This window comes from Brienomyrus brachyistius, chromosome 14 (assembly GCF_023856365.1).
Source record: "Brienomyrus brachyistius isolate T26 chromosome 14, BBRACH_0.4, whole genome shotgun sequence".
Taxonomy (NCBI): domain Eukaryota; kingdom Metazoa; phylum Chordata; class Actinopteri; order Osteoglossiformes; family Mormyridae; genus Brienomyrus; species Brienomyrus brachyistius.
In genome coordinates this window covers 7,568,304-7,583,144 of record NC_064546.1, presented here as the reverse complement: position 1 = coordinate 7,583,144, position 14,841 = coordinate 7,568,304, and the positions used below count along the sequence as shown (strand labels likewise).

Sequence of the window (14,841 nt, the reverse complement as noted above, 5' to 3'; positions counted from 1 at the left end):
AAGACTGAACTTTAGCGACTGTGACACCACAGAACTGTGTATTAAAACAGAATTTGTAGGTTGACTATAAGAATCACATTTAAGTGTAATACACTGTACAATTTATTGCAAATAATCCATTATTACATGTTCTATGTTCTTGAGCATAAACAAATTGTCTAATTGGTAAATATACTGTGTATAACATCATCTGTTTTGTGATAAAATGTAGATGGGTGACCTGTAAACATTACACAATTATGAAATTATTTGGCATACATTAACTTTTGATCGCATGAAACAAATTTGGAAGGTGAGAGTAAAGAATTTATGATTTTCTCATAGTACCTAAGTCACACCCTACAGAGCAGCGTTAAAGTGATTCATGCTTTCATCATATCCCGTGTTGGTTATAGTAACTCACTTAGGTTTCAGTCAGTCATACTTACATGTTTACAATTAGTCCAAAATGCTGCTGCTCGAATATTGACTGGTACAAAAAAAAAGAGGGACCATATTTCACATGTACTATCCTCCCTGCATTGGGTTCCAGTAGAATTTAGGATCCAGTGTTAATTCATGGATTAGCCCCTTCCAGTATAACCGAGCTTCTTGACACATACACCACCTCAAGATCCATGCTGTCTTTTTTTGGCAGTTCCTAGGACAACATTAAAAACAGAGTGATCGCGCTTTTGCTATTACAGCACCTAGGGTTCTATCTAGGGATGTCCCGATCCGATCACGTGATCGGAAATCGGGCCCGATCACGTGGTTTCAGACTCGATCGGAATCGGACGTTACCTCCCGATCAGGATTCGGATATATATGTATATATATTCTCATTATTTTTTTAACACATCTATAGTTATGCGGTGGCCCAGAGTTAGACCTCTTGACTCCACACAGAAACAGCAACGCGTGCGGCATGACATCACTTTGTTGCAGAGACGCTATTGGTTAAATGCCGGCAAAGAAGAACACAGAAGCAGCTTGAAGCGGAAAGCGCGAGTATGTCTGCGGTCTGGAGGTATTATAAAGTTGATGACAACAACATTGCCATAGCAAACTGTGAGATATGTAAACTTGGGATTGCAAGAGGTGGAAAGGAAAAGGCTACATTTAACACAACAAACCTAATACGGCACCTCAAAAACAAACACCCGACACAATACAGCGAGTTTACCCAGGCAACCCAGCTGAAGATGAGTCAGCTCACGCTGCAGGAGAGTTTGAAGAGGAGAGAAAAAATGCCCCGTGACAGCGCGAAGGCACAGGACATCACAGCCAAGATAGCCCAAATGATCGCAATGAGTGACCTGCCATTCGCCTTTGTAGAGAACCCTGGATTTCTTATGCTTACAGAGCACGTAGAACCTCGATTTGAAATGCCGTCTCGCCACTATTTCACCGAGAAAGCTCTGCCAGCCCTTTAGAAGAAGATTTCTGACAAACTACTTGTCCTGTTATCAGATGTACCCTATGTTTCGTTCACCACAGACATCTGGAGTTTGTCCGTAGCTCCCATGTCTCTACTAAGCCTTACCGCACAGTGGATTGGCTCAAGTTTTGTTTTACGCCATGCGATCCTACATGTCCAGGAATTTCGCGGATCGCACACCGCAGAGCGCATCCAGAAATCGGTGGAAAAGATGATGAACAACTGGGGAATTGACAAGCAACGGGTCCATGTAATTTTGCGTGACAACGCGGCAAATATGAAGAAAGCTATGAGGGATATGGGGGTGCCGAGTGTGGGCTGTGTCGCCCATTCCTGTCAACTCTGTGTGCATGAGGGCCTGCTGTCTCAGCGCAGCGTGACGGAGACCCTGGCCAACGCAAGGAAGATTGTAGGCCATTTTAAACACTCCCCGTTGGCCTACTCTCGACTAGAAGACATACAGATGGACCTAAATATGGATATCAAGCGCCTACAGCAAGATGTACAGGTGAGATTCCTCTCGTAACTTTCTTTAATGTATTTCTATTTTATTATTGTTTCCCATACACTTGATTTAGTAAGCCACTAATACATTATGTGCTCTGCACCTAATTTGCACAAAAATAAAGTGAATCATGTTCTCTTATGTGCAGACACGATGGAACAGCAGCCCCTACATGCTGCAGAGCCTACTGCAACAAAAACGTGCTCTTAGTGTATTTGCAGCTGAGTGCACTCTACCAGCAACACTGACAGTTCACCAGTGGGAGCTGATGAATAAGACTGCTGATCTGCTATCCCCCTTTGAAGAGCTGATCAGAGTGTGAGCAGGGAGACTGCAACTGCAGCTGATGTGATCCCTGCCATAACAGGTAGTTTGTATTTTTATGTATTACTTTATACTGTAACATTTATTGATGTTGTTTCAAACAAACTATAATTCCATGCATTCATTAAGTCATTCATTCACTCATTAGTCCTCAGACATGTTCTGTCTCGGGAGGATGATGATGACCAGGGAATAAAAACAATGAAGAGGACTCTGCTGGAGGCCGTGCTTCAGCGCTTGGCTGATGTTGAAACTGAGCCACTCTTCTAGATCCCAGATACAAAGATGGGCAAGTATAGTCAAATTAAAATGCACCTTTTGTACATCATGTTTATATAAAGTCAAGTCATCACCAGACACCAGTATTAAGCCAATTTATTTTTTACTTCCTTTTTAATTTAGTTTTGGGTAATTTAGTTCTAAGGTTAGATTTTTTTTATTGTTTATTAACTGAGTACATGTGTAGGCAGTTGCCTAACTGAAGAGCTGTGCTATGTGGTGTCTCTTGTCTTATTGTTTTGAATTGTGTGTTACTTTAATCTGTTTCTAGCTTTTTCACAACGTCAGCCAACCTGTTGCTTGCAAAGGAACACCTTATCCAGGAGGTGGCAAAGACAGAGGGAAGGAGGGCTGTCAGTGCAGTGCCAGAGGAAAATGAGGCTGCAGCAGAGCCAGTGAGCAAGGCACCACATCATGAAGCATGTAGCAGCCTGGACATCGCCTTTGAGGAAATCTTACAAGAGAGGCAGTCACAGGGATGGTCCGTGAGTACCACATCAGCAGAAACTCAAGTGCAGACCTACCTCTCAGAAAAAAACACCCCTAAGAAAAGCGACCCACTTCAGTACTGGAAAGAACATGCTAATCAGTTTCCCTCTATGGCTGCTGTTGCAACCCAGTATCTCAGTGCCCCCTGCAGCTCTGTGGACAGTGAGAGACTTTTTAGTGCCGTTGCAAACGTCCTTGATGAGAACAGGAACAGGCTCAAACTTGACAAGGTAGAGATGTTAGTTTTCATTAAGAAAAACATACATTTCCTTCTGTGAAACTTACTACTGTGATGACAGTAAGAGTTAGGAGTGCGGTTCCTAAAAGCACATTACTGTCTTTGCAAACACTGTGGCACTTTTATTTTTTTTATTTGTTTACATGCCTGCCAGGTATTTTAAGTTGAGGTGCTATTTGTTTTTATATTAGACTTTTTTATATTTACTGTTGCACTAGTCCAAATGTGAAGAATTTATGTTATTTATTACATGATTGTTCAAGCTACCTTACAGAAGTGCTCTGTTTGTTAACAGAGTTGTTGAATGTTAAAATAAGGTGAATTAAATAAAAAATAAGGAACATCCTGGATCTGTTTCTTCGCTCTTCTTTATTTTTTTTTTATGTATTATAGAAGTATCGGATCGGGACTCGGTATCGGTAGATACTCAAAATCAAATGACTCGGACTCGGACTCAAGGGCAAAAAAACCTGATCGGGACATCCCTAGTTCTATCCAAATCCATTTTGGCCATCACAATATGCATCTAATTAATATTTTAGGCATACTACTAATCTGCTTATGGAATCGTGGACGAAAATAGTGTCCATATAGCGCCAAAATGCTGGCATCCATTATTTAAAGCCCTGCAATGACATACAGTTTGTTGTGAAAATGAAATGGTTACTTTGATTTTCAGGAAGAAAATTAATCATTTAGGCTAATCGACCAATTGGTAAAATAGCCGATAATCCATAGAAAAATAGTCGCTAGTGGCAGCCCTATTTTAAACAGTCTGCTCATCCGCATTAGGAGTGCTTCCTTGGTTTGTGTCAAACTAAACTGAAAATTAATTTTTATTCTATATTGTTTAACAAAACCGGAAGATATTTTGAGTGGACCATCTGTTTTATGTGATGTTTCTGTATTCTATTTTACTGTTAAACTTCGTACAGCACTTTTAAAAACAATGTTCACTGACCAAAGTGCTTTATAAATAAAGTTTCAAGACTATCTAGTACATGTTAAAAATCAGGGTAAAGTTTACTGCTGCTGCTTTTGCATGACCTCTGCATGTGCTCTCTGAGCCAATCAATCATTTTTGTCATAGATAAGTGACATGTTGGGTATCGTTTTTTTGTGCAAATTTTCAACTCCTTTTTGCTTCATAAATATGACAATATTTATCACTAATAAAATTCACATTGCATTGAGTTCTAGTAGCCATTGATGTTTACATCCAGTCGCGTCATGATCTTCTGTGCAGTGATATAATTGATGTTTGGAGTTTGGTAGAAAGGTAATAGCTCCTGCATGAAACTGTTCACTACAAGGTCTGTGGATTATCGTGAGTCACCAGATCATGATTTCCGGTAAGAAACATTGCTGTTGAATTTTTCAAATGTATTTCTTTTGAACTTATCACCACAGAAAGAAAGCCATTTAGGTAGGGCTGGACAACATATCGATTTCAAACCGAAATCAGAATTTGAAACAACGTGATTGGCAAATCACAAAGGCTTCAAATTAGGATGTACATCATACAGCACGTTGGACCCAGGGTTTAAAACTGTTGGGAGAATAGTTTTACAAATTCATGCTGTGCTCCCTGTGTGTCATTCTCGCCATTCACAAATGCAGTGATAATGTGCCAGTCATGCTCACCAATCAGAAGTGACCCAAGAAGACTGTGTATAGGCCCACAAACAGCAAACACGTGAAACCCAAGGAAAATGTTGCATTCACAGTGCAGAAAAAATACTAATTTCGCTACTGAGCTATAAGTGAATTGCCTTCCTATTTCATGGTCTGAGATTGTTTCAGAAAGGGCCCATCATCAATAGAACGGGAGACCTCCTTTTAAACACCAGCAGTGACAAACTTCAGCGTATCATACCTTTTGTTTTTATTAATGGACAATAGCATTAGCATACCGCTAACCCATCAAAACAACGAGACAGTCAGTAATCCTCACAGCAGCAGTCGGTGACCCCCAAAAAAGCTGCGAAACCCATAATAGAGTCATGTTTATGTCATATGTTTTTGTACTAATTAATTTAAGTATTTTCAAATATTAATCTTGTGAAATTAATCTTAATCCCACAATAGTAATAAAGCCTTGATGTAACAAATACTAAAAGAATAGATCACTTTAATCGTTATTACAGTTGTTTATGGGTACACAGTCTTATTATTTAGAAAAGATACAAAAAGAGAGGCATACAATGTTTATTCATTAGTTTTGTATTTGTCAGAGTAAAGCAAAGAAATGATAAGCCGCATCAGTCGAAAACTGCATTTCAATTCTCATTTTTTTTTAAATGCAGGGTTGCCAACTTTGGTCAGCTGCATGAAGTGAGATTTTCTGTTCTCTGTTCCGCACACACATTTACATGTAGGTAAAAGTTTTATTACCTTGTAAATAGTTTGTAGAGTTTGCAAACTGGCCTAACGTTTTTGATTAAGCTAATTTTAAGTTCAGAAGACTTACCGTAAGGTTTCTTGGGTGAGAGTCTGAAAGAGTTTGCAATCCTGAACAAGTATATTTTTTTGTTTCACCTGAATTGATTTGTATAGAAAATAACCGTATACAGTTAAAAAGCGGAAACTTTGGCCAATATGAAATCAATCAGAATTTTTTTATAAAATGCATACTACTTTTAAAAATTTCCAGCTTTATGGTTTTAGGACGGAACAGCCACTCTGTTATGAACATTATAGCTTTTTGGTTGAGAGTGTTAGATTCAATGCCTTTATTAACATTAATAACACATTAGCGCAAACAAAAGAGCTGCATACACCGAACTAGTTCTTGCTTGTTCGTTGGCGTGGGAAAAATCGATTCTAGTGTTAGGGGGGTAATCAGCGTTAGCTGCAAGATCGCTATTGTTTTTCTTTTTGCTGCAGTTGTTTTCATTATTACTGTAACTTAACACACCACATCTTTAAATTCTCATTCTTGCATTAAAATACAGATCAGTTAATATTTTGGTGGTATCTCATGTGGTAATGCTGAGTCATATGTTTTAAATTTACTACACAATGAATATTGTACTGAAGCTTGACATAAAAAATTATATTGTAAAATCGAATCATATTCGCAATGGCTGTCAGAAAAATCTCGAATAGATATTTTCCCCAAATTGTTCAGCCCTACATTTAGGCCCATTATTTATGAAATAAGGCAGACAATTCTATGTCCTATATCTTGAAAACAAAGCAACTCTCACCACAACAAAGACGGATAAATAGCACAGGCTATCTGAAAAGTATGTTTTTTTTTATTTATTTTGGTATGAATTGCTCCTTTAAGCTTACATATAGTTCCAAATTAGAGAATAATTCACATGTGTTTTTACGTTAATAGCTCTTCTGGATCACCCTATGTTTAGGACCAACTTTAAGTGATTAACCTCTTTAGCTTAGGTATTGCACTAAAATCTCATGGGGGGACTTCCTGACCCGACATATTCCTTCCATTCTGTGAGAGGAAACAATGGCTTTAACTTCTGTGCTAGTAAAGAAATAAAAAAGATTAATACCTGAGCATCAAAAACTTTAAATTTCTGTTTTGACAGTTCCTTCACACTCTGCTTTAAATTCATAGTCTGGCTGACTGGATCTTCAACAGAAAGGTGAATATATTTTGCAGCTGACTTACTATTAATTGTGGTTATTGAGCTCACTGATTCATGGTTGTAAGCACTGAAGTAGAAATTGTGAAATGGAGTGTAACACTGTCTGTTATAGATGTAGAGTTAAAATCCGGCCTGGACTACCAGCCTGGCATTTCTAGTATCCAAGGAAGCAACCATATGATCCCATGCTTGGTCCACCCCTGGAGTTCAAACCACACCAGAAAGTTGTTGCTCATGTAGAACTGCCCCCCCCCCAAATTCTTTTCTGTTTGACACTAGATCATGTCTGAAAGCAGCTGCGTAACCTGATTCCAATTACAGGCTGGTACAAGGGCTATTTTTATTTCGCTACAGTTGGTGTCAGGGTCTCAGACAACCACTTTATTTGGCCTGTAATCTGACAGCACAGTTCCCAACTCTACAAATGGCAATATAAAAGGTAAAGAATGGCACCAGGAATCCACCAGGCATCAGACAACTCAAAACACAAAAGTCATCTTTGATAGGGAGCTTTAGAGAAACTATAAGTAAAATGGATAAAATAGTGTTCAGCCTTCCCTGTGTCAGTCACAAAAGTTCAAAAATCCATAAGAGATTTGGAGCAAAACAAATTATGGATAACCTCAAATACATGTCTGTTGTATACGTATGGTACTTATCGCAAACTTTAAAAAAATAAAATAGACTCTCAGTATAAACCATATTTTTATATGTGTATGTGTGCGTGTATCTGTCCATGTAGGCCATGCTAATTAAAAAGGTAGCTGAATAATGTAACCTACATAAATGGACAAAATGCACTTTTCCAAAATCCTCAATATAAACATTTAGATGACAAAATATTCATGTCATGATCACACACAAATCTTATACCCATGTAAAACTGTTGACAAGATATAACCATACGTTTACTAAAATAAATATAAATCTACATGCACTTTGTTTTTTCCTTTTTCAAAAAGTCTTCAAATTTACAAAAAGTAATTGTCTTCAAAAAGTTTACCAATAGATGAAATAAAGCAACCAACATCCAATTATAATCTAATCACAGGTCATATCTTGGATGCCTCTCTAAAATTCTGGAAACCTCACATTGGAGATAGAACCAGTGTTGGTGAAAACTACAGCATCATATTCCCTGGACAGCCCTGTCACTTCCTCTGTCCATCTAATGTGTACTCATCCCACATTTACTAATTTGCACAATTTCTAGAAGTACTGGATGGATCCATTGGAAATGTGAAAGTTAGTGTTTTACCTGAATGCTCTGAGGCCTTGTTGTGATATGCGACACTGAAATTGCACACTCTACTTATATGACAATTTGCAGAATATTTCCCCACTATGTGGTTACTTGTATTCCTTTGAGTATGTTTTGATGTCTGTGTTCCAAAACTAAATTTCTATATGTTTAATGTTTATATGCTCTCTATTGCGCTACAGCAAAGTTGTTCACACGATATTTAATCAAGCTTCAAAGTGCTCGCAAAAGAGTCAATTCAGTGGTAAGAAAATGAGACAAATCACAACACATAACGATTCAAAATAGGACAGAGCATTTCATTTTTCAATACTGCTTATTGTGCAAAATACAGGATGGGTACCAAAAAAAAAAAAAAAACTATATGAAAATGAATGTTCTGTTTTTAAGTATATACAACAGATTGGCTACATTGAACAACAGCAGTATTTACAAACCAAAGTATTTTAACTCTTTCACATAGATTATGCCAAGAACTTGCCCACGAAAGCAAGGAATAGTGGTGAACAAGTATCTTACCTGATGGCTGAAGTTACATTCTGAAAGGTTAAATGTTAATGTTGTGGGAGCAATGTGAGAGGGGTGGTACTACTGAAAAAAATGCGGATATGACACCATTGTTCTACATATTTTTTTTTTGTTATTATTGTCAGGCTATTGTTATGCACATGATTTGGTCGCACCCTTCTGTTTGGTGCAGCACGGTATTAACCCATGACCTTGTATGCTGATGAATAGTTGTCCTACTTTGCATACCCTGGTTTTTGTATTGATGAAAGACTGACATTCACTCAACTTGATATAGTAACCCCTTCACATTCATGAGGGTTAGGGGCGGCAGATCCCTGTGAATGTGATGATTGGCGAATAATACTTTTATTATAAAGGCAGCCCTAACTGCTACCTATAACTGTGTGTGCTAGCCTGAATGGTAACTGTCATGCCCGGCTCGTCCGATCCTCGTGTGTGCCACGCCCCCTGATTATCCATGTGTGCTTCCCTGATCTTGCCCAGCTGTGTCCGATTTATTTTCGCCCAGTCTCGTCTATTTCAGTCCATGTCTTGCCTTGGTTTTAGTCTGTCATTGATGTTAGTCTATGTCCGACGTTTCCTGGTCCCCGTACCCGTAATAAATCCCCATTTTCCCCGTATTTCGCCTCCTTGCCTGCACGCTTGCCTGCCCGTGCGCTTACCACGCCTTAACCAGCGAACTCTGACAGAAACATTATTTATTGCTAATTTTTAAACAAACAGTACTGTACATTTTGCATGTCAAATTAGTTTGTAATTTTTTATCAAGAGATTTTTATGTAATATACAAACTGTCTAAATTATGCCCCTGAATGTATAAAGTTACTACTGTTCACAATAGGAGCGCCATGTAATGCCAAATGAAAATAAGGTTTAAAAAAGTTTCTGTTTTTGGTGTAAACCAAGATCACACTTCAAAACTACTGTGTGAAAATTAGAAGGGCTTGCTGTGAAGTATTTTTCAACCCATTAACAATTCCCAGAGTATTCAAGCAAAAACCACCAATCAGAAACACCTGGTGGTTGAAAAGACTCATCTTTGGAAAGATCACAAACTCAGAAAACACAAAGGCCAGCTTTTCAGCACTGTATGGTATGTTACTTTCGCTCACGATTCAATGAGTAGATTAGTAGTAGAGAAAATAACACAGGTTGTCATCAACTTACAACCATGATTGGTTCCAAGTGACCAGTCATAAGTTGGCCCTTTATTTTATATGCAAAACTTATCATATGGATAGTATACTGTATTACAAAATGATTTGATCTTTAAGTCATGTTTTGTTTTTAACCTTTTATCACCATTTTCTTAGTCCATTATTATTACGCAAATGGATACCAATGTATCCTGTATCGAGTGCTGCGAAGATTAGCCTAAGCATGAGATGAATGAGTATGCGTCTTGTGGGGATCCTTGCACTGCCAGAAGTTGGGGTGGAAACTGTCATACTCTCACCATGGGCAGCACTCGCGTTGCCAGGCATAGTGCAGTGATGGAGGCCACATATATACGTTCTCAGACTGGTCCTCTAAAGTCCGTCAAGCATAAGTCATTGGGTCGTAAGTCGACAACAACCTATAGTATTTTTCAGTGATTTAGCATTTTACCATGCTACATTGCTATTTCTAAGAAAATACAGTTACTGTACCGGAAAAATTATAGCATTTTAAAAGTAGCTGCACTACTGCTAAGCTACTGAAAAAGTAGTTATGTTAGTGGCATCGCTAATTTTAGTTAGTTACTCCCCAACATCGACCGCGCTTGGTACACATCACTTCCATGGTGTACCAAAACATTTGCATTTGGCATGCTCCGCTAACCGTATAAGCACATATATATGCTGATTTTATACGTTGCTAACTTTTTGGCATCACAATATACCTGTCATTAATATTTTTTGGCATACTACTAATCAAATCGTGGGCGAAAGTAACATACCATACAGTGTTGAAAAGTTAGCCTTTGTGTTTTCTGAGTTTCTGCAATCTTTCAGCAAGCTCCAAAAATATCCGCTTTTAACTGTTCATGGCCAACTCCATATGACCAGAACAGCAAACATCAAATAAGCAAATGTGAAGCTGATAAATTACTGTTCTTGCAAAATATTAAGCCCTCAACAGTTTCAGTGTGTGTGTGTCAATGGGGTGTAAGAAAGCGATGTGCCACCACTTCCACCTAGCTAAATGCTACCTTGTCTGTTTTTCTTCACTTTGGAAAGTACCTAAGCAAACTGATTTTATACAAACATTTTAAGAATGGCTCCTAAATGACAATGTAATAAGTTCTACTGATGTTGTTAACCAACTGAATTCCATAATATGCACACGACGGGTGGAGATTGGAATTGGGCTTCCCAAGAGTCACCAAGGCGTTGGATTAGATGACTGATAAGGGGCATAACAGTACACGGTATATTATCAAACCATTTGGTACGCCCCAGACGGTTCAATAGGCACACATGAACTGTTTTATTACAGCATGCCTGTCATTCTCCTATAAGTATTGGATAGTGTTTTTTCCAAAAAAAATCAAGCATCTAAGAAACTGGGGTCATCTTATTTTTGAGGGCTAGAATTTAAATGTCATTACACAGCAGCAGATGGCATAAATTATCTGCCTCCTGGCTAGCAGTATCCGCATACTTGAAACGTAATCAATGTTCTTTCAGCACCGCTACATTATATGAGTAGGCACCCACTATCAACAAATGGCTGATATAATGTGAAGCCATGGGGTTGGTCGGCATCCAGCAGGCTTTGTACCACACTATGCTAATCTTTAAATGTCGAAACTGTGCCATATTTGCTGTGGAATATGTTTCGTTAGTGTGCAACCATGCCACATATTTATCAAATATATATATGTGGGTTTCAATGTCTGTGCCACTGCTAGTATTAAACTGATAATGGCCGTTTATAGAGAGAATATTTCATTTTAAAAGATGTTATTTTCTTTATTAACTCTTTAGAACTCGCCCTCTAGAAGTTTTTAATGACAAAGAAAAATGACGTTAAATAAAAGAAACAAATGTATAAAATCAACCAAAAACCGCCTGTTAAACTCCAAAAAACCTTTCCAATAATAAATGTAGAAAGTTGCAAATTTTTTGTAAAAAAAAAAAAAGTTTGTTTTTTTTGTAATAAGTAAAGATAAAATGACGTGGTAGCCATCTTTGAACAGGTCGAATGTCGAAGTGTAATTTAAGTTTTAACAAAATGAAAACTAAGCACAAACTATTTCTTTCACCACCAAAGTATTAAGACAAAAGACATTTTTCCATAAAAATTACTGCCATGCTCTCAAATAGCTTGCTCACTCCTCGCAGAAAAATGTCAGTCTGCATTGTGTACACTTGTGCTATGTTTTTCATCTCCGGAGGGTTAGAAGAAAACCATTGAATAAAATAGCAAAGTTACCCTCGTTTGAAAGCTTGATCTCTTACAGTATGTAAATAAATCAATATCTGTCATTCTTCATTGTGAAGTATTTTTTTAAAAATATGCTCTGCTTCCCTGCTAGCATATCACTTTTTACGCACTGAACCTTTGCCCATGGTTATGTTTCATCACAATAAACTTTTTGTATGAACATCAAATTACAGTGTTACACCTGTTTCATCCAATAGAGGTGTGTCTAAGGTTTGCAAAATGGTATAGGATGTGCTGATTGGGCATTGTTTGTAGCGCTGGGGACATAAATGTGCAAATTCTTCTTTGCCGGCGCAGCAGTGTCTCGAGTACGCATTGCGCAGATAGTCTTGGTGAGTTTCCCCAGTTATTTTCATACAACTTTTTTGACTGAAGAAAAATGGCTCGGAAGATGATGGTTCGGTTGACGATGAGAGACGATTTTTTGCAAGGAGAGGATGCAACCCTTGACATGCAAATACATTTATTTACAGTTTACATTTTACTCTTCTATAAAGTTTTATATAATTCTGCGATTCAGCAATTCATAATTAACATTTCATTTGGTGACAATTGTATTGTGGTACGTTGGGAAAAGTCGCCTTTGTCTAGCTTGTGCAAAGTTACAAAGCACTTTTGACTTTTGCTTGGGCAAAGTTATGTGGGGCATTTCTCGGGCTTTGTTTGCATAAAGTTTAGCGGGGCACTTGTCGGACTTTGTTTGCATAAAGTTAAACGGGGCACTTGTCGGGGTTTGTTTGCATAAAGTTATGTGGGGCATTTGTCGGGCTTTGCATAAAGCAAATGTACATATTTTTTGTTGCCTAGATCCTAAATATTTTTCCTTTTTCTTTGTTTTAGCCCCAAAAGGCCTGAATCTCCACCGACTTCTCCACCTCCACCTCTGACACTGTATATCTTTATGCAAACAAAGCCCAACAAATGCCTCACATAACTTGGGCTTTTTGGATATGTTTGGCACAAGTCGTATGAATAAAATATATATTTTTCTCCAAATGTGTGGTGCTGTGTGACAAAATGTTTCTTATGACCCATAAGTGGCAATGCGTTTCTTGGGATAGTCCTTCTCTTTCTAAATGCTACTAGTTACACTGTAGCCATTTTGGGTAGGTTTTAGATAGGTTTTTCACAAGTCATATTGCGAGGGAATGCAAATTTATTTTCAAAAATAATATCCGTCCCTGACCTTTTAGGAGCCCCGTAGATGGCAAACAATGAAATCACAACAAACGGTCTAATGCACTAATAGGCTACAGCGACACATTAAAATTAGAATTGGTTAATTATAGTTCATATTGAATTTTTCACATCATGTTCAAACAAATGTTTGAATGTCAGTTAAAAAGTGTCAACCCTAATAGATACACACATATATACACTACCCATTCTTCAGAATTGGGCCAAATCACGTCCTACCAAAGAAAACCTTAAAATTATTACATATCAACCTACCAATTCTATTTTTTTGTGAAATTCTATATTTAAGATATTTGTATGCAAGAATAATAAGATTTATATAATTATTGGTCTGCTTTCTTTCTAAATTTCTAAACTTGCCCTGTGCCAGAAAACACCCTTGCCCCAGACAATTAAACTTCAAACAATTAAAAAGTGTGATAAAACGTGTAAAACTTTACTATAATTGTGTTTGTTTTAAAATATATATTTTTTTATGAAAATGTTGCCCCTTTAAAGTCCTGTCCCACATTTTTGTCAACTCTGTCAGACTTCTACACAATTTAATCATGAAAAGAATCAACTAAGACTAGGAGAGAATACTGTTCAAGAACTGGTAAGCTCTGAATTTTATTTTATATCAAATTCATGAAATAATACTGAATCGGGGGTGCATGTCAACCATAATAGGTCAACTCCATAGCCTTTCTAAAACTAAATGAAAACTATGGTTTAAATATGCAGATTTTGATAACTTTTAGCTACTTTAAAAAAATAAAACGTCTACTCACAAAGACTATGCGGTAAAATTAGAAAAAAGTCAATTTAGCAATTATCAGTTGCATCAGATATTTCAAAGGTCCCAATATTTGTTAAAATCTGAAACAACCAAAAATAGGAGATTCATGCTTGAAGTTTTTTTACATGTTTGTGTGGTTTGTATTTTACATGTCAACTCCATCAGCTGGCTGTCATCACTGAAAAGTCACCTCTGTCAGATGGGTTTTTTCTGTTATATTCATTAAAAGTATGTTCAGAATGATTTAAATAATTTGTTTATGCCAATAAAAAGTCCTATTGTACATCAACAGTGAGTGGTTTGTGTTAAAAGTGTGACTGATGGAGTTCACAAAATTCAAGCCCTCAACTGATGATAAAATTAAATCACAGGGAGGTTGGCCCATTACAAAGTTTAATAGCCAAGACATTGATCTTTTAAAACATATTTTCCCAGCATGACTGAAGAGGAAAAAAAAGAATCCCTGTCCCTATTCTCAAGAATGAGTGAGTCTGTTTGTACACACGTACACACACACAATACACACATACATTTTTAAAGCACCAGAATGTGCCTGCAAGTTCCAATTCACAGAATGGCTTTACATCATTGCTACCGTTTCTAGAAAAAGGATGACAAAGGGAATTTCCAAAAAGTATTGTGGTGGCAAAGATTACCTTGAGAGAATTTTCTGCTCTGCAAAACAGAGCAAGTTTCCCCAAATTTCCTACATTCTGGAAATGTGTGCACTACATGTGTTCGGGGTATCTATGATAGATCCCCCCCCCCCAGAA

The 14,841-nt window shown here is 37.5% G+C and overlaps 2 protein-coding genes across 2 annotated transcripts in view; one reads left to right on the top strand and one right to left on the bottom strand.

Moving 5' to 3' along the window:
* strn3 (striatin, calmodulin binding protein 3) overlaps positions 1 to 14,841 on the bottom strand; it is a 51,244-nt gene that overhangs the window by 27,492 nt on the left and 8,911 nt on the right. The gene's annotated exons all lie outside the window — the stretch shown is intronic.
* LOC125707682 (zinc finger BED domain-containing protein 4-like) lies at positions 1,582 to 2,292 on the top strand. The gene is made up of 2 exons (XM_048974966.1): positions 1,582 to 1,928; positions 2,074 to 2,292. The coding sequence occupies exons 1-2, from the start codon at positions 1,632 to 1,634 to the stop codon at positions 2,245 to 2,247; spliced, it is 471 nt and encodes a 156-aa protein (XP_048830923.1). The 5' UTR covers positions 1,582 to 1,631; the 3' UTR covers positions 2,248 to 2,292.

Excerpts from the sequence above, each read along its gene's own strand:
- LOC125707682 (XM_048974966.1), top strand. The coding sequence starts at position 1,632 with ATGATGAACAACTGGGGAATTGACAAGCAACGGGTCCATGTAATTTTG. Across the intron at positions 1,929-2,073 it reads GCCTACAGCAAGATGTACAG|ACACGATGGAACAGCAGCCC; the intron begins GTGAGATTCCTC and ends TCTTATGTGCAG.